This window comes from Hemicordylus capensis, chromosome 5 (genome assembly GCF_027244095.1).
Source record: "Hemicordylus capensis ecotype Gifberg chromosome 5, rHemCap1.1.pri, whole genome shotgun sequence".
NCBI classification, from domain to species: domain Eukaryota; kingdom Metazoa; phylum Chordata; class Lepidosauria; order Squamata; family Cordylidae; genus Hemicordylus; species Hemicordylus capensis.
This window is the reverse complement of record NC_069661.1, coordinates 258,903,249-258,922,340: the sequence shown is the minus strand read 5'-3', so window position 1 is coordinate 258,922,340 and position 19,092 is coordinate 258,903,249. Positions and strand designations below refer to the sequence as shown.

General features: G+C 52.7%; 1 protein-coding gene across 2 annotated transcripts in view; it reads left to right on the top strand.

Annotated features, from left to right (window-relative positions):
- The window catches only part of MAPK8IP2 (mitogen-activated protein kinase 8 interacting protein 2), a 59,773-nt gene that overhangs the window by 1,950 nt on the left and 38,731 nt on the right, over positions 1–19,092 (top strand). Inside the window, exons 2-3 of one of the 2 annotated variants that reach the window (XM_053257126.1) lie at positions 15,862–15,921; positions 17,276–17,381. In XM_053257126.1, the coding sequence (XP_053113101.1) occupies positions 15,862–15,921; positions 17,276–17,381 (166 nt within the window). The remainder of the gene's footprint in view (positions 1–15,861; positions 15,922–17,275; positions 17,382–19,092) is intronic. The other variant, XM_053257127.1, reaches the window with a different exon arrangement.

Genomic DNA, 19,092 nt, shown 5'->3' with positions numbered 1-19,092 from the left:
CTTGCACCCCTGCCCTGGGGACTGCTGCTGAACTGGGGTGTGGAGTGTAGGATTGGCTGTTCTGATCCGACCACTTGTGTCCTGGGCTTCAAAGTGTGTGCGTGGCCGGTGGGGGCGGCGGGGGCGGGGAGGGGGGAGAATGGAAGCCCTCTTGGTGGGAATGAAGACAAGACACCTGGAAGAGGAGGACCCAAAGGAGGACAGCAGGCCCCACCATGGAAGCAAGAGCTGCAGCTTGGCCTGCAAGAGGAGGGCTTGGGAGAGGAGTTTGTATCTCTCCCGTGGGGCTAGTTTGTGGGGAGCAAGTGGGCCTTGTGGCAGCTGAAGGTCCTGAAGAAAGGGCCATTTCCAGGGATGGGAAGAAAAGCAAAAGGCCCTCCGAGGCGGCATGTTGTGAGTGGGGTGGACACCCCAGTGGCCTCCCGTAGCCATTAGCCACGGCTGGCAGCCTGTCAAACAAAGAAGACCATGTGGTGGAAATTGTGGGTGTTGCAGGGAGGGGGGGGGCCTGCAGGCCTGCTCTTTCTTTCTTTCTTTCTCCCCAAGGCATCCCTGGCAAGCGAGGCCAAAGGAGCAGCGGAGGGTGCGTGGCTGGGCTCCCCTCCCCAGGAAGGCACCCCTGCCAGGGGGCACATGGGCTGCTCCTGAGCAATGTGCTGCCGGGCCCTGTTCTGGCTCTGCCTCTGCCCCTCTGTCTGCCTTTACAAGCCCAGCAGTGGCTGCTGCAGCCTCCCTTGGGAGGCAGACTCCGAGGTGGCCTTTGGCGCCCTATTCCAGCAGTTCCGTTTTTGTGTTCCGTCAGCAAGACTCGATGATCTCCCAGTCTGGCTGAGCTGGCCTCGGGCTGTCTTGTTGTGGCATCCGTCCTTGGCCTAGCCCAGGGATCGGTGGAGCAGCTGCCAGGTGGAGAACCTTCATGGACAAGCTCTGGCACAGAGCGGGGAGGGCCCAACATGGCTCCGCAGCAGCGGGGTGTGCTTGGCAGACAGACAGAAGGTCCCAGTCTGAGTCTCCAGGACCTCCGGAGGAAGCCCACCAGCCTGGGGAGTGGCTGCCAGTCAGAGCAGTTGAGGCTGGTTTGATGGAGCATGGGTTTGCCTCGGGGAGAGGCCGCTTTGTAGCCCAGGCGTGAGATTTCAGCCCCTCCTGGGACTCCGGATTCCCTCTGGAGAGTCCTCTGGTCCCAATCCCTCCTGCAGTGTGAGGCCGCACTTCCCCCTTGACCCTTGCAGCGAGTCTCTCTGTTGCTCCCAGAAGGCCCCAGAGTTGTGCCATGAGGAGAGCCCCTCCTTGCTGGCCCCTGGCGCAAGTGCTGCTGCTGCTGGTCACAGCAGGGCTGTGAAGAACTCCTGTCCTGGTCAGGATGGCAGAGCAGGTGCAGGCGCCGCCGTGCTGGTGATGGCGCAAGAGCGGACGGCGGAACCTGGAGGCCAGCTCGGAAGCCCCGGGAGGCCACGTCTGTGGGGTGCCTCACTGTGCCGCCTCTTGCTAGTCTCTCAGCACCTCAGCAGCAGCGGATCGGACTCCAAGGAGATCTGGCCAGGGTGACAGAGGGTCGCCCGGGTCTGGGCTGGGGGCAGAGTGGGCACAGGCAGCAAGCAGGTGGCCCAGGAGGAGCACGGGCAGTGGAAGGGAGGGATGTGCATGGAACCGGCCGGGGGGTGTTCAAGGGGGGGTGTCTTTAAGGGTGGGGGAGGACGCACTTACCCCTCCCTCCACTTTCACCCTTCTGGCGCTTGGTTTTTTGAAAGTCTGTTGGGGCAGCAGCATACCTCCGTGCTGCCCCACTGCCCCCTTGACTGGAAGTACCCAGAAGTACCCAACGTGCCTGTGTGTGTTGGATGCATGTATGTGCAGAGCGTGCACACGAGCATGCATGTGGGGCAGTGTGCAATGTGCTTTATGCGCGTGTGCATCCAACACATGCAGGTGCATTGGGTACTTCCGGCCAAGGGGTCAATGGGGTGGCTGGGAGGTACGCTGCCGCCCTGACGGGCTTTCAAAAAACCGAGCGCCAATGGGGGGAAAGTGGAGGGAGGGGTAAGTGCACCCTCCCCCACCCTTAAAGACAACCCCCCTGCCTTTGAATCGGTGGAACCGCCGGTCTTTTGAACTGGTTCGGAGGCCCATAAAGGGCCTCCAGACTGGTTCTGTGCCCATCCCTAGCAGAAGGCTGTGCAGAAGGCCCCAGCTCTCCCAAGGATGCCCACCTGAGCAAGCAGATACACAACACAAAGCAGGGTATAAACCTGATCCAAAAAGGCCAACCAAAGCAATGCAAACGACCAGGGAAATGTAATATGGTCCTAGGCTATAATATAGAACTCCAAAGAATAAGAATATAGATGGGTATTCTAATGATAAAAAACAAAAATGCTGCATAAAATAGATTAAAACTTGATAGTTCTTTTAAAGACATAAAACATTCAAAATCCTCCTCCATATGCTGGGTAAGTATTGTAAAAGTCCTAAGACATATGTAGTAATGCTGTACTTCCAAGTGAGTTGAAGTCCTCTTGGATTCTTGTCAAGTCAGATGGGTTTTGACTAAATGTTTTCCTCAGGGACTTTCCATAGATTGTTTTCACGAGGGCGTAACGCCTCCAGACTCCTACTGGTCCAAATGAATGTCCGTAATGCTACCAAAGCCCCTTCTCACTCTGTTCCTTCTGTATATTGTGCCCTTATAGAAGTTAAAAAGTCAAAGCCATTTACAGATGAAACTCGGAAAATTAGAATATCGTGCAAAAGTCCATTAATTTCAGTAATGCAAATTAAAAGGTGAAACTGATATATATATATAAAGTATAAGCATGCATATGTATTCAGTACTTGGTTTGGGCCCCTTTTGCAACAATTACTGCCTCAATGCGGCGTGGCATGGATGCTATCAGCCTGTGGCACTGATGAGGTGTTATGGAAGACCAGGATGCTTCAATAGCGGCCTTCAGCAATTCTGCATTGTTTGGTCTCATGTCTCTCATCCTTCTCTTGGCAATGCCCCATAGATTCTCTATGGGGTCAGGTCAGGCGAGTTTGCTGGCCAATCAAGCACAGTACACTGTATACTTTTCAGAGGTCCGATATTGTTCTATTCTTCAATCCTTGTCTTATTGGTTCCATGTAATATTCTAAATTTCTGAGATTGTGGATTTGGGGTTTTCATGAGCTGTATGCCATGATCATCACAATTATAACAAATTAAGGCTTGACTTATCTCGCTTTGCATGTAATGCGTCTGTCTCATATATCCGTTTCACCTTTTAATTTGCATTACTGAAATTAATGGACTTTTGCACGATATTCTAATTTTCCGAGTTTCACCTGTATACAAGTGCATTGGCTTAAAATACAAACACCTAGTACAGAGTTTACTCTGAGAAGTGAGAAGGGGACTGCACTATTTAAGGGGGGGCAGGGGGCAGGTGGGGAGGGGCAGGGTGGGGAGAGATGGAAGCCTAGTCATATCCAGAAGGGAGGGGGTTGCAAAGTTTAGGGGTAAAAGCAGAGGCTATAGGTAAGCTCTGGGTCAGAGATGCTTCAGCAGGCACCTTGCTGAGAAAGAGATGCCCGGTCCAGTGAGTCCACCCTCCCCTGCACTGCCATAAGCTGGTTGAACTGGAAGAGAACTGCTGCATCTGCCGCAGAGGTGGGTGGCGTGGGTCTCCCCTCTTGTGGTCCCCTCCCTGCCCCTCGCCTGGCCTGGCCTTGCCAAGCAGCTTTGGCTGGGCACAGCTGTTGCCTGCCTGTGGATGTGCAGGGCAAGGAGGTCAGCTGGCCGACTGTGGGGTGTGCTGCTTTTCTGGGAAGGGAGAGCCCCTCCCCGTTTCACCTTCCCATGCACCTCAGAGGGCTCTGGGTTGGGCCAAGTGCTTCTTCACCTGGAGAGTTGAGGCGAGGCTGCTAAAAGCCAGAGAGGAGCTTCCATGCAGAGCAAGCCAGTGTGAGCGGCTGGCTCCAGTTGGGGGGAGCAGTGAGTCTTCATCAGACCTCTGCCTTGGTGGGCCAGGGGAGCCCAGCGCTGGCTCCTCTTCTGCCACTTCTTCCGGGTGGTCCTGAGGCAAGCAAGCCCTCCGGACACTCCTCTGAAAAGGGCAGGGGGTTCTCCTGACTCCAGTCCCACTTCATCCCTTGCAAGAGAGTCACAGCTCCCCCCTGCTCCCTTGGTGGGGCCCTGGCTGCTTTCTGGCCAGTCTGAAGGTGGCCCCTGTTCCGCCCTCTGCTCTGTGTCCTGCTGCAGTGGCCCTCTGCGTGGGCTGGGCTGGGCACAGCCTCTCCCAGGGCACCCAAACACACCAGGGGGTGCCTCACTAGCCCTCCGGTGTGGCATCTCCAGTGTTCAAGTTCTGCCCTGTCTGGGTTAAGGCTGAGCCCTCCCCCCCCCAGCGATGCTTCGGAGGGTTGAGAGTGGGCTGCTTGTTTGTCAACCACCTGGGGAAAGCCGAGCCAGAGCTGTGGTGGGGTGCACAGCCTCTGCCTCCAGGAGGGCACATCTGCACTGCCGGTGGAAGCGAGCGCCAGTGAGGGAAGCCTGGGAGCCGTTGTCCTGGGAGGCTGATGGCGATTCTTGGCACCCTCACAAAACAAAGTGATGGCTTGAATGTAAGGAAGTGGGCCATGAAGCATTCCCGTGAGTCAAATGGTGATGTTAGAAGGGAAACCAGGCATGAGGTTGCTGGGAATCCCAGTCTACTGACTGGTGTGGCAAGAGGCTGCTGGAGCAAGCAGGAGGCAAGCCTGCAGTTTCTTGCTCTTGAGGAGTGGCGGGTTCTTGAGTCTTTATTTATCCCACCTTGCCTTTACGGAGCTCAAGGTGGTGGCCTCCCCTCTAGGCAGTGAGCAGACCCAGAAGGGCTTCCCTTCACCAGGGGCTGCTTCGTGGATCTCAACACACACACACACACACACACACACACACACCCATGTGTTTAAAAGCTGATGAGCCTCCTGGAACCCCTTGGAAAAGCAGCATAGAAATGGTTGGAGTAGGTAATGGTGCAGATGTGGTCACACTTAGTTCTGTGTTTACAAAACTAGACATGTGCGGATTGCACATGGAGAGGCAGGCCCCCTTGGCCAGTTGTGGAGTGAGGAGGGGTGTGTCAGTAAAAGTTGAAGGAATTTTTATTTGTGGAGCCCTATACAAAATCATAAACTTTTTTTTAAAGTCTTAAAATAAAGAATTGTGAAATGACCTCTGCCTATAGTCCTCCAGATCCATCATGACTATAGTATAATAATACAGTAATACATCATTTCTGAAAATATGAAGAGTAGCCAATGAGGGGCAAGACAGAGAAATGGAAATAAATACGAAATGATGCTGCCCCCCTCCTGCCAAATGTTCTACTGAGAGTGAAATGCAAGTGCTGTTTTGCTCGAGCTCAGAACCACCAGGAACGTGGAGCTGGAATCTCCAGGTGCTTTCCAGACTAGACCCTGCAATGGGGTCAGGACGCATCTCGGAAGTGGGCTTCCACACTTCCTGTGTCGTGACACCACAGTCCCTACGTGGACAGCAGGGTGCCATCCACATTGCCAATGCCTTGTTGCAATTTTAATCACTGTGATATAGAGCAAGGACGTTGTACATTTAGCATGAAAAAGTTGCAGTTTTGGGGGGTTGTTAGTTGCTGCGAGACTGCTCTCCCTGCTGTTTATGTCCGGAATGCAACTTGCCAGAACGGAGATATTTTGCTGATGATGAGCAGCTAGTCTGGAAAACGCCCTGCTGGCATTCGCTTCACAATTCACAAGCCCCACCCCAGACTCCCCCCTCCACCATTTTAGCAAAATCCTGCCCCCACTGCCTTCTAAAACCACTCAGAAAAGGGTTGGCCTCTCCTTGCCTCTTCTGTAATTTGAGCTGGAGGAAATGTGTTTACAACACATTGAATAGCTCAAGAACACCCAAACATAACCCACCTGCTCTAAACCTTTGTTACAGGTGGTAAAAATGCATTTAAATCAACCAATCAAATAAACAAACAAACACACAAACAAACAGCTGCAACACAGCAGCCCTCCTGTGGGTGGGGGGCAGGTTTGGTTTGGTTTCCTTGGTTTGGACAAGGAATCCTACAAAGCCAAATCCATAACATTAGAAAACTAAACAAAACAAGGCCCAGTTATTGCAGAAGAGAGAGCTAAGCTAGAGAGCGCTCTCTCTCAAACCTGGCTCCCTGGCCTGAGGGGATTTCAGCCGCCTGGAGAATCTTGGTCACATATGGCCCCTTCTCTGGGATCTGGAGGCAGCCAGGCCCTGGAGAGAGCTCAGCTTTCCTCTCCAACCCAGCTCTTTTGTTCTCCAGGAGCTGCACCTTCTCCCAAGACTTGGGCTTGGCACAGCCTCCAGAGAAAACAGGGTCTCTCCCCGCTCTGTCACGTTGCTTAAGCAGCTCTGGCATTTCCCCCAGTCTGGCTGCCTCTCCCTGCCTTCCTCATCAGGTGGGGAGAAGAGCATCCGATGAAGGGGCCGAGATGCCCTGCAAAGGGGGCTGAGGGGAGACTCTGGAGGGCGTGGCAGAAGCTCGCAGTGCCAGGCGAAGGGTTCTTCCTCTGGAACCCTCTGACTTCTCATGGTCGCCAAGGACAAGTGGGCACACGCCATTCGCAGCTGCCACAGAGCAGTGTGCTGGGCGATGCTGCTGGACCGATGGCTCCTTCTGGACCCTGCGCAGGCCACAGCAGCAGACCCTCCTCATTTTCTCCTCCGCCTTGACTGAAGGGGGAGCTGAGCTGGGCAGCAGTGGAAGGACTAAGCCAGTGCCAAAGGGCTCGGCCCTTGCCTCTGCCCCCTCACCTTGGATGAGCCAGGTCAGCTCAAAGTAAAATCAAAAGCACCAATGACTTGATCATGGATGAAGGAGCTGACCTGGCTTGTCTAACAGAGACCTGGCTGGTGGAGGCTAGTGGGCCTGTGTGGGCCCAACCTCTTCCCCCCGGGTACTCTGTCACTGAGAAGGGGAGGGGAAGTGGGTGGCATGGTGCTGGTGGCATGGCTGTGGTGCATAGCATCTCCCTTCACAAGATCCCTGTGAGAGAATTGGCTTATATTGAATGTGGATACCTTAGGTTGGAGGCTCAGGATAGACTGGGGGTTCTGTTGGTGTACCATCCACCCTACTGCCCACAACCTCCCTAACTGAGCTAACGGAGCTGGTCACTGAGTTGGTGCTGGAGTTGCCCAGGCTTTGGTGCTGGGTGATTTCAACATCCATCTTGGGACTGGCTTGTCTGGTGCTGCTCAGGGGTTCATAGCTGCCATGGCAACTATGGGCCTATCCCAATTAGTCCTAGGATGTTGCTGTTCATACGCTGGATTTGGTCCTTTGCTCGGATCAGGGAGGTGTTCCGTGGGTGGGGCCTCCTGTAGTCTCCCCATTGTCATGAATGGACCACTTCCTGGTTCAGGTTGGTCTCACAGTCACATGTGATCCCTGCAGGGGTGGTGAATCTATTAGAATGGTCCACCCAAAAGGGCTGTTGGATCCAGTAGGGTTCCAAAGGGCCTTGGAGGTCGTTCTGCCATTGATTCTGTTGATGTCCTGGAAAATACCTGGAATAGGGAAATTACCGGGCCATTGCTTCTAAGTGTCCTCTCCAACCCACTTCAAAATAAGCTCCATGGTAAATGGAAGAGCTACGGGTGATGAAGCAGCAAGGTAGATGACTGGAGCGCAAGTGTAGGAGGACTCATCTTGAATTTGATGAGACACAGCAAAGAGCCCATCTGAAGGCCTATGCAATACATGCAGCAAGGAAGCAATTGTATGCTATGCGTATTGCGTCTGCAAATTCTCATCCAGCAGAGATGTTCGGCATTGTTAGGGGTTTACCTTCAGTTTCAAATCTCTTTCCGGAAACAATGTGTCGCTGTGACATATCCAATGAATTCTTTTAAGATAAAATCTCTCGCATTTGGGCTGATCTGGGCTCCAGTATTTCTGCAGGGCCAGATAGTGGGGTGTCCAGCAATCCCTCTTGTGGGATTAGATTGGTCAGTTTCAGTTTGTGACTCCTGAGGATGTGGACAAGCTGCTTGGAGCGTAGGGCCTACTACTTGTTCTTTGGATCCTTGCCCAACATGGCTGGTTTCATCTTGCAGGGAGGTTGTTGGAGCTGTCCTTGTTGATGTCATTCATACCTCTCTGAGGGAGGGCAAGATGCCCCCTTGTCTGAAGGAGGCGGTGGTGAGACCCCTTCTTAAGAAGCCTGCTCTGGATCCCCTGGTGATGGATAATGATAGGCCAGTCTCATAAGAACATCAGAACAGCCCTGCTGGATCAGGTCCAAGGCCCATCTAGTCCAACATCCTGTTTTGCACAGTGGCCCACCAGTTGCCGCTGGAAGCCACAGGCAGGAATTGAGGGCATGCCCTCCCTCCTGCTGTCAATCCCCTCCAACCTCCCATGGTTGGGTACGTTGTTCGAGAGGGTGGTGGCTGACCAGCTTCAAGTGGTCTTGAAGGAAGCTAATTATCTAGACCCATTTCAAACTAGATTTAGGGTGGGCTCTGGGATTAAGATGGCCTTAGTTGGCCTGATAGATGACCTTTGCCAGGGAACTGACAGAAGGTGTGTGACTCTGCTGGTTATTTTGGATCTCTCATCAGCTTTCGATACCATCAACCATGGTATCCTTCTGGATTGCGTGAGGGAGTTGGGGATAGGGGGCACTGTTTTAGAGTGGTTCTACTCCTATGTCTCGGGTAGATTTCAGATGGTGGTGCTTGGTGACAGTTGCTCTTCTAAACGGGGGCTACTATATGGAGTCCCTCAGGACTCTATTCTGTCACTGATGCTTTTTAACATCTACATGAAACTGCTGGTCAAGGTCATCAGGGGATTTGGTGCTGGGTGTTATCAATATGGTGATGTCACCCAAATCTATTTTTCCTTGTCATCAATATTAGAAAATGACATTAGCCCCTTAAATGCCTGCCTATAGGCAGAAATGGGCTGGACGAGGGATAATAAATTGAAGCCGAATCCAAGCAAGATGGAGGTGCTCATTGTTGGGGGTTGTAATCTGCAAGATGGGATAGAACATCCTGTTCTGGATGACGTTACACTCCCCCGGAAAGGAGAGGTTTGTAGCTTGGGAGTGCTCTTGGACCCGGGTCTCACCCTGGTGCCTCAGGTTGAGGCTGTGTCCAGGAGCACTTTTTACCAGCTGCGACTGATTCAACAGCTCTGTGCGTTCCTTGAGGAGAATGACCTGAAAACAATGGTGCACCAGCTGGCAACCTCCACGTTGGACTACTGCAATGTGCTCTGTGTGGGGCTGTCTTTATATGTAGTTTGGAAACTACAGTTAGTCCCAAATGCAGCAGCTAGACTGGTTTCTGGGGTATCCTGACCACATTACGCCAGTTCTCAAACAGCTGCACTGGCTGCTGATATGTTTCCGGGCAAAGTAAAAGTGCTGGTTATTACCTTTAAAGCCCTGAATGGCTTAGGCCTGGGTGGCCTGAGAGAGGACCTTTCTCTACAAGATCCCCAGCACTCATTAAGATCTTCAGGAGGGGTCCATCTTCAGGTGCCATCAAGTCATCTGTTGGTGACCTGGGACCGGGCCTTCTCAGTTGTCTTCCCTAGGTTGTGGAATGATCTCTCTTGGATATAAGAAGATTATCTTCCTTGGAGGCTTTCAGGAGAGACAAAAGACCCATCTTTTTGACCTGCTTTTAATAATATCTGGTTAAAATGGGTTTTAATTTTTCCCCCCAATTGTTTTATTATGTGTTTTTGATTTTAATATAAACCACCCAGAACCACTTTAGGAAGGGCAGTATATACACTGAATAAAGAAATAATAATAACAAAATGAGTTGGGCTGCACAGGGCTGGTTACATACGCTCTGCACATGCTCAGACATGCTCTACTTTGGAAGTAGGTTTTCTCTCCTAGTGCTGACCTTGGCCTTGAAAACGGATTCCAGGACTGAGCCCCAGCCGAAATTAGACCCTGGGGATGCCCGTTGGATGCTGCAGGTTAACGTTTTTCTTTGCCAGAGACGGTAAACTGCTGTGGTCCTTTTCCATGGGGAAGGTAACAACAGAGTGTAGCTGATCAATAGCAGAAGCCAAATGAGGCCTGGCACATGCCTTGTTGTCCGGATTCTGCCTCTACTTAGAACCTCTGCAGAATCAGGTGCTTGTTGGGTGAGGGAGGAAACTGAATGGGATTTGACTTCACAACATCCTGATTGCTGTTTTTTTTAATGCCTGTTTTGTGTCTATTTCTTCTTGCATAGGGACAAGCCCACTTGACTAATGTAAGCCACTGGGTGGTGCCTAAATCACCTTAGAGAGCAGCAAGCCCTGGTTATGTGACTTCCTTAGCTCAAGACACTGAGGCGGGTCTCACGATCAGTGAGATCCGCTTTTGATGATACTGCGGGGAGAGGGGGCTGAGCCTGCTCTCCCCACAGTCAATCAGGGCAGTAGCCCTGGGCAGCCGGATTGGCCGCCCATACGATTGCTGGCTCCAGTGGAGGCTGGGGGAAGCGGGGACCGATTGGCCCCCGCAAGCGCCAGCATGCCCTGCGAGAGCGTGCAGGGCATGCTGGCAAGACCCCCGGAGCTGGGAGGCGGCTTTTTGCCTCCCCTCTGGGGGTCTCCTCATGAGTAGCCATGGCACGGAGCCACACCGCAACTACTCAAGACCAGATAGCCTGGGTTTGCAGAGTGCTCGCTCCGCAAACCCGGGCTAAGAGAAGGGCTACCAAAGTGGGTTACCCACTCGAGAACCACCAGGCTCGCAGCCGAGCCCGGTGGTTCTTCCGATCGGAAAAAGTCGGGCTAGGCTTTCCCCGATCATGAGAATAGCCCCACTGTGTTGCCTTAAAGTCAAAGGGACAGAACTAGTCTGGGGTTTCTTTCAGAACCTGGCTTCAGAGGGAGGGAGGGCTCCATGCTGGGGAGAAGCTGTTCCAGAATGGAGGGGTGGGGGGTGGAGAGCCTTGGTGGGCTCCTCCAAAGGCCTGCCTGAGAGAATATTTTCTTCTGCATGCATTCCACTGTATCTGTCTAAAGCTCAAAGCAGTGTGCAAAAAGTGGACCCAGTAAGATGGTGGTGTGTTCACCTATAGTTAAAATACACTATTGAAAAGAACAGAAAAACATCTTCAGTATAAAAACAACCCCTCCCCCCACAGTAGAGTAATCAGACATCCATCAGCCAGGGAATGCCCATCAAAATAGAAGGCTTTTCAAAGTAGTCAGTGAGGGAGCCTGGCAAGTCTCTGAGGGGAGGCCATTCCACAGTTGAGGAGCCACCACAGAAAGGCCCTGTCTTTCTTAGCCACTGGCCAGGAGGCAGGACCTACAGCAAAGAGGCAGGTGGTGATCTTAAAGCTCAGGCCGGTTCACATGGGAGAAGGTGGCCATTGGAGATGGGGCAACAAAGGGCGACTCACCTGCTTTCTCTCTATCGGACCCTTGCTAACAGTCAAGCCACCACTGAATGAAGTTTCCAAACATTTTTCAAGGGCATCCCCTGTAAGCATGTCAGCTGAGTGGTCCAGTGTAGAGGTAACTGAGGCAAAGGCGACTGTAGCCAGATCTGTGGCTTCCAGGGAATGGTGCCCTTGGCACACACCCTGAGGCCAGGCAGGGCCATGGCCGTTGCCTGCGCATCAAGGAGAGGAGGGCTGGATCCAAGAGCACCCTCAGACAGTCCTCTTGATTCAAGGGTGTGCTGCTGCTGCTGCTGCTTCTTCCAGAGCGGGGTCTCCACTCCAGCCCAGGCAGCCGCCCTCATGCTGACTTCCAGATGGCAAGCCCTTCTGAAACGAGGGCCCCAGTCGTGGACCTTTTCCTCCATAAACCACATAAATCCATACTGCTAAAAGGCAGTATGAATATTGTTAATGATAGTAATGAAAACAGCTCCGTCTTGTCCCAGTTGAATGGGAGCTTGTTTGCCCACATCCAGTTCATTGCTGCCTTTGGGCCCAGGTTCAGCACTTCTACTGCATCTCTTGGAAAAGAGGGGTGGGTGTGGTTGTCGTCCACATTTTGCTGACAGCCCAGCTGAGAGCTCCTGATCACCCCTTCCAGCAGTTTCACATGGGTGTTACATAATAAGGGGGAAGAGGATGGAACCCTGCGGGTTCACAGTTCAGCAGCCATGGGGTTGGACAGTACTGCCCCCTAACAGCCTTCGGGAACCTGCTCACTAGGTGGCCACTACAAACAGAGTGCCCCCCAGGCTAAACTGGTCTTCTCTCCCACCTCCCCACCCCAGACTAGTTGTACATCTCTTAAGAGAGAGTTTGACAAATCCCAGGTGCCAGGGAGCCATGGCACCCAGGAATTTAATTGAGGTGCCTAGACTAGGATATTTAATAACATCTTTCTTTCCACAGGAAGCCCTGTATCTGTTCTAAGGATGTTGCTTGTCAAGGGGATAAAGAGAAGCCTATTGACCTTCCCCCCATAATGCTAGTCACTAAGTCCGGGGGTTTGTCGAGTGCTCATTGTCTGGCTCCTAAGTTTTTAGGCTGGCTCCTAGACCCAAAGAAAAATGGTCAAGGCTGGCCTAAAGATGGGAGAGGGGAGGGCACTTGCTGGATGCTGCTGCAGGTGCCTTGCCATTTATTTATTTATTTATTTATTTTATTACAAGGACTTTTAAAAATCCACTCTTCCTGCTAATACAGCTTAAGGTGGCTAGCAATAAATAACAGGACAAAAATAAAAGAGATATCATAAGTTATGAGAAAACACTAAACTAAAGGTGGCAGGGTAAAAAGTCAAAACCATAATTTAGCTGATAAAACAACCAAAATGAAAAAAGCTTTGCAGAATAAGAATGTTAGGGTCTGTAGCAGTTTAAAGCCTTTGTCTCAGAGCAGCTCACATGAGGGAAAGAAATGCTGAATCATCCCTGTTGAGCTGCCTGGCTAGGCTTCTCCTAAAACTATCTTGTATTATTGGTAGGTTCAAAATGCTGCACCACCACCCCTTTTATCGACAGAGCTTGAACCTCCCTGGGCTTGGGGTGGAATCTCAGGGAAAACTCTCTTTATTTTGCTATTGGATAAGTACAAAAATCTTCCACGTGCAAGCCTACACGTGGTGAGAAAACTGATAGTTTCTGACCATTTGAGGATGTGTTTGCACCAGAGGAATCCCCCCTTCACCCCCACTTTTTTCTTGAGTTAAAACTCAACTCAGAGTGGCTTGTAAAAAGAAAAGAACTTAAAAAAAGTTTTATTTAAGTACTACAGACTGCTTCCGTCAGAGGCTTTCTCAGCTTTAAATACAGTTAAGTATACTTAGTTGGATTACGAAAATAGGTTGTTTTAATACACGCTTAAATGTGTACAGTCTTTTGCAACGACCTAGGTAGGGTGGGCATAGGCTAGTGTTTCTTATTTTAATTATGTTGCAGGTAAACAATAATAGAATAATACTGGGAATATGCAAAAGCACACACACCAAAGAAATATAACTTCTGATGCAAAGTCTGATTAAACAAACTTTCCCCTAAATTAAACTTCCTGAAGCCAAAGCCCAGGCTTCCTTTCCTTGAACTCACCAAACTCTTGAGGAGAATTCAAACTTCCTGCCCTCTGGTCTTTCAAGGACCTGCAGAGTTATTATCCTGCAGTCAACCTCAATGGCTACATATCCTTCTCAGCATTTCCAGCCTAGTTTCCTCTAACATAGAACTCCCTTCTTCCTGGCAACAGCTCTCTAGGTCCCACCCACCTGGTGTGCTGATTGGCTGAGCCCTGGAGTTCACCAGCCTGTCAGTCAAGTCAGGGTACACTTCTGGTTAACTCTTTAGGGGGAGGGGAGGCTGATCACTACAGGGTCATAGTAGAGACCCTGGAGGTCTTCTAGTTTACCTCAAGCCGACTTCAAAAATAATATACATGAAAGCTATTCCTACAACCAGTAGCAGGCTAAGGGAGCCTAGCCTGTTTTCTACTGATCGTGGGAACCACCGGGCTCGCAGCTGAGCCCAGTGGTTCCAAAGCAGCTAGCCCGCCTGGTTCTCCCTCCCCTTAAATGAGGTTAATGGAGCGAACGCTCTGTTAACCTCATTTTTTTGCTCGTGTGCCACGGCGGTGCATGGCACCACACGAATAGACCCCCGACCAGGAGGCTGCAGCTAGCCTCCCGGCCTTGGGGTCTCTTCAAAATGCCCCCCACGCTCACGTGGGGCATCCTGGAACTTCCGGGGGCTGTGCAGCCCCTGATCCCTGCAGCCCCCACCGGCTCCATGACAGAGCTGGTAGTTGTGTGGGCGGCCAATCCGGCTGCCCAGGGCTGCAGACATGATCATCTGTGGGGAGAGTGGGCTAAGCCCGCTCTCCCTGCAGACCCGCCAGAAGCTTCTCTCACTGATGAGCTTCATGGTTATTTTAAAAAGAGAACAAGGTAAGCCGCACACAGAGGGCTTTGCTGTGGTCTAGCCTGGGTGCAACGAAAGCAAGAGTCCCTGGCTTCCAGAAGAAATACACTCTGATTCACATGGTATTGCAGGCAAACAAATGCACTTATTTATTGCTGCGCAGATCACACTACTTAGAAATGGAAAGGGACTAGAAAGAAAAGTCCAGAGGTCGAGTCTAACTCTAGGAGTGCAATTCCGTCCAAGGAACGACTAAGACCACCAACCACACCAGTGAAACTAATGGGACATCAGTCTGGTTTGAAATAAGCTTCTGCTTGTTCACCCTCGTCCAGCCCCCAAACTGCCTGATTCAGGGTCTCCACGGCCCTTCTCGGATCACATGTAGGGAAAGAGAGATAGAACTGTGTAGTAGCATCAGCATATTGATGACACCTCAGCCCAGCCCCAAACCTCCACTGGACAAGAACCAAATGTGAGATTTCCTTCTCTCCCTCCACCTGCTTTCCCCCCAGGGTGTTGTGGAGATGGGAAAGCTGCTAAGTCAGGAAAGTGGGTCTGGCGCGTGAAGCCGGTTCAGTGAGAGTGCCTGTGCTTCTGGAGCAAGCGCAGCTGTTTCCAGGCCTGGCACATTGCATCATCTGGACTGAATCCTCTGCGTCCAGGCAGAAGCTTGCAAAGGGCACCTCAGCTGTTGTGTGTGGCTTTGCAGCTGTCTCCGCTTGACTGCATGGCGGCCTCTTCGTCTCGAGGTGCACTGTGTCTCCCCAACCCTTGGCTTGATTCCTGGATCAACTAGCCTGCATCGTATTGAAACTCATATCCTGCTCTTCTGTCTGTGCAGACATACACTCCAGTTGGTTTACAAGACTCTAAGGAAGTCTCTGGGGCTAGTCACATGCTCAGGCAAAGCCAGGCGAAGGAAGCCCAGCCCGGCTTTGCCGGTGCGTGTGGACCACCAGGAGCCACACGGCTCCTGGTGGGGCAGCAGCAAACCCGCTTAGGGAGCCCGCCGATTAACCCCATTTGGGGGGCAAGGGCACCCTTGACCTGGGCTAACTGCTCATGGGTTGGTGCCGTGCAGTTCTGCGCAGCACCTAAATGCAAGTAGCCTCCTGGCCAGTCCCAAGAGGATCCCTATAATGCACCATGCTCTTGGCCTCCGGGAGGGCCAAGGGTGGGCTTTGGGAGGTGATTTTGAGGGACATGAGGCCTCTGGGGACAGGCCCTGCCTCTCTTGCACCCGTGACCTGCCCATTCATGTCTGTTCATGTGGCTATGCAAAGAACCCTCAAGGAACCATTGTATATGCTGCATCCTGGAAAACACAGAGAGCAGGTGTGCAGCTGTCTCTCCTGCAAAAGGAATGGCACGGTTAAGCCATCCTGGCTGCTTATCCCACCTCAGTGAGTTGTGTTGTGTTGTGTGTGTATGTGTGTAAGTAGGCACTTGTGATGGTTGACTCCCTGAGAGACCGACATTTCTCCCCAGGTCCCTCCATGGAAGGCAGCAGAGGGTTGGTGGGAAGAGATGTTGGCTAGCTGGACAGAGGTAGGTGTGTGGGGTGCGTGTGTGTGTGTGCGTGCGTGTGCGTGCCATTACCTTCTAAGCGATGACGTGACCAGTAGGTGCTCATCCTAACATGCCCCCCGCCAAGGAGATGCAGCTTCCTCTGTTTCCTGGCAGCCGCTCAGGTTGCTCCTCTCTCTGGGTTGCACAGCTCTCCCTGACGAATGGCCAGCCTGCAGGCAGGGCGGGGCAGGGTGGGAGAGGGAGGAGCTCCTTGAGCTTCTGGGAAGCAGAGGCGGCTGTGCCTCCTTTGGGGGAGGGCCCTGGCTTGTTAGGACCGGCTACAGCCAGGGAAGGGAGGCAGCTGCTGGGCACTGAGTCCGATCCTCGGCCCGTCCTGCCTGCTGTGCTGTCTACCTTGACTGGTGGCAGCTTCCCAGCATCTCTCCCTTCACCTGCTCCCTGAGATCCCTTAAGGTTTCCCTGGAGACGCTGCCAGGGGCTCAGCCAGGGGCCTTCTGCATGCCCAGCAGGTGCCCCCCCACTGAGGGATGTTTCCTAGAGAGAGTCTCCTTGCAAAATGATAGCCGGTGTCACAGGCCTGTGGCGTTGGTGGGATGCATTCGGGTAGCATCGCGGGGGGGTGGGCAGAAGTGTATCATTTGCTCTGCTTTTGAAAATGCGTTGCAGTCATAGCAGCTGTGGGGGTGGGGGGGGAGGGTTCCTTTGCTGCCTTCCGGGGCTTCCCATCAGTGGGACATGTGCAGATTAGCCTGGGATTTCTTGCTTGTGGCAGGCTGGTGGTTTCCATGGCAACGATGCCCCCCTGAACCCTTCTGCTGCTGGACCAGGGCCTTGGCCTGCGTTCCGTATTTGGAGCAGTCCTGGGGAGCCCACCACCTGTGGCACTGCAAAATCGTATCCCAAGGTGGTGCTCCCATGACTTTAATGGCTGCTTGAAGGGGAGAATCCTTGGCAAACGGAGCTTCTCTGAACACTGCAGCTCCCGGGCAGGAGAAAATGCATGTGCCAAACTGCTCCTCTTATCCTCGATTCACCCAAGTCTGATGTCAAGGCGGGGAAACAGGAGTTCTCCATACAGATTCATTCCTGCCCTGCTGGGACTGTTGAGGGTTCCGAGGGTTCCTGGGCATGTGTGAAGGGCCAGAAGGTCAACAGGCATGCCAGCACCCCTGTGCAAGGGTGGTGGGAGAGCCAGAGGCTCACTCCACTGGCGTGCCCTTCACTAGGCTATGGAAGTGGCATGAGCCTGCCCCCCCCCCGCCCTGCCCATATTTTCTGTTGGGAATCGATGCTTGTGCTGGGCAGGCAAAGGGGTGCTCGCTCTGTCTCGTGCCCACAACTCTCACCCCCCCTTCCATTCTCCTTGCTCTAGGCCCCCTCAGGACATCAGCCTTGAGGAGTTTGATGACGAGGATTTGTCTGAAATCACCGACGACTGCGGCATCGGCCTTAACTACGACTCGGACCACTATGAGAAGGTGAGAGGCTGGAGGGGCTGAGGGGGGTTGGGGAGGTTGGCCTCGGACCTGTGGCTGGGGTCCTCTTGCCTGCAAAGACCCCAGCTCGGGGGGGGGGGCTGGCTGAGAAGTGGGGGCAGCCAGGTAGAGGCGCAGGGCCCCTGGGGAAGTGCTGGTCGGGGCCAGCGGGGGCCAGAGGCCGCGGCTGTGTGTCCCTCTCCTTAATCCTCACCCTGCCGTGGCTGTCTGGCTGTCTTTGCCTTTATGCCCCTCCACGATTGTAACGGGTTCTCCTCCTCCGGCCAGTCGCGGCTACTTGCCCCAATATGCTCCCCCTCTCCCACAGTCAGCAGTGATGGTGCTATAGGAAAATAGCAGACAAAATACTAGGGAGGTGATGTAGTGAAGCGTTAACTTTGTGAAATACTAAACAGCCCCGAGAAAGGAGCTGGTCACTACAGATGGGAAACGGACCCCTGGACTGGGGCGTACTTTGCCCACAGGCACAAAACGGGTCCTGGCAGATGTAGAGCTTGACTCTTGCTCTTTCAGGTTCAAGGGAAACTCACTCTCTCCACTAGACTACCCTGGCTAAAATAAAATAAAAAGTGACCTCAGTTTCTTATGACACACCCTGCAGATATCTGTCACCAAACTCCCCCCCCCCACTCCCCAGCCTTTGCTGGTTGCCACTTTCCCCTCCTGGTTCTGCAAAATCCTGGGGCTTTAAGAGCCTCTGGATGTTCAGACATAGAGCAGCTGAAGCCCACGCCCCGCCCCACCAGTGGATGGGGAGATGTCCACTGGCTAAATTTCTATGAGGTCGCTTTTGAAGGTGCAGGGAAACCAAGTAGAGCCAGTTAAAAGGGCACTTTGGAGGTTGTGTGGAGGTGTTAATGAAGCTGAGATGGGGGCGGGGGCACTCTGGTGGTACTGAGGAGTTAGGAAGCCAGCCATGCTGATGAAAGAAGCTTCTCTCCGTTGTGCTTGCCAGTTGACTTCCTATTTGGAATTCTGCTGGGGCCATTTGTCCTCCTTCAGCTGACTGGGCGGGTGACCATCACCTGAGGAATGTTGCTGAGTCAGCACTTGCTCCCTGCTGAGTCAAGGATGAGCTCTCTGCCAGCGCTCCCCCCCCCCGCTTCCACGAGTAGGACATTGTGGAGCCGAGAGCAGAGATGACTGCCAGGCTTGGCGATGGGGCCGTAGGACCCACCACAGAGAGACAGAAATGTGGACTGGGCAGAATGAAGGCAGGGTCCACCTCCTCCCCCCACCCCGCCAGCACTTGTCTAAGCTGAACAGGAGCCAGAGGGCCACAAGGCATAGTTCTCTAGTGGAAGCCAAGGGACCCACCTGCTCTCTCAAGTCAAGCAGAGAAGGGTCATGCATACTTTCTCCACGTGAGCAAAGCTGTCTGGCTGAGCCATTTTCCTGCAGGCACTGCAACAAAGTCCTTCTGCAAAGACTTTTGGAAATGTTCACTTCGTAACATACCCTTCCTTATCACTGGAGCAAGCATGGTTTGGTTCTGTTTTTTAAAGCAACACGTAGCTGTCTTAAATGCATATATTTTATTTTATTTTCACTGTCTCACAACCACCTTCTCCCCAAATACTAAAATGCTCAAAGTTCAGCATGTGTGAGCAGACTTGTGAGACCAGTTCACACCTACAATGGCAAGCCAAGTGTGTGCATTCGGCAGGTGTGCTTCTGAAATGTACAGGAGCAT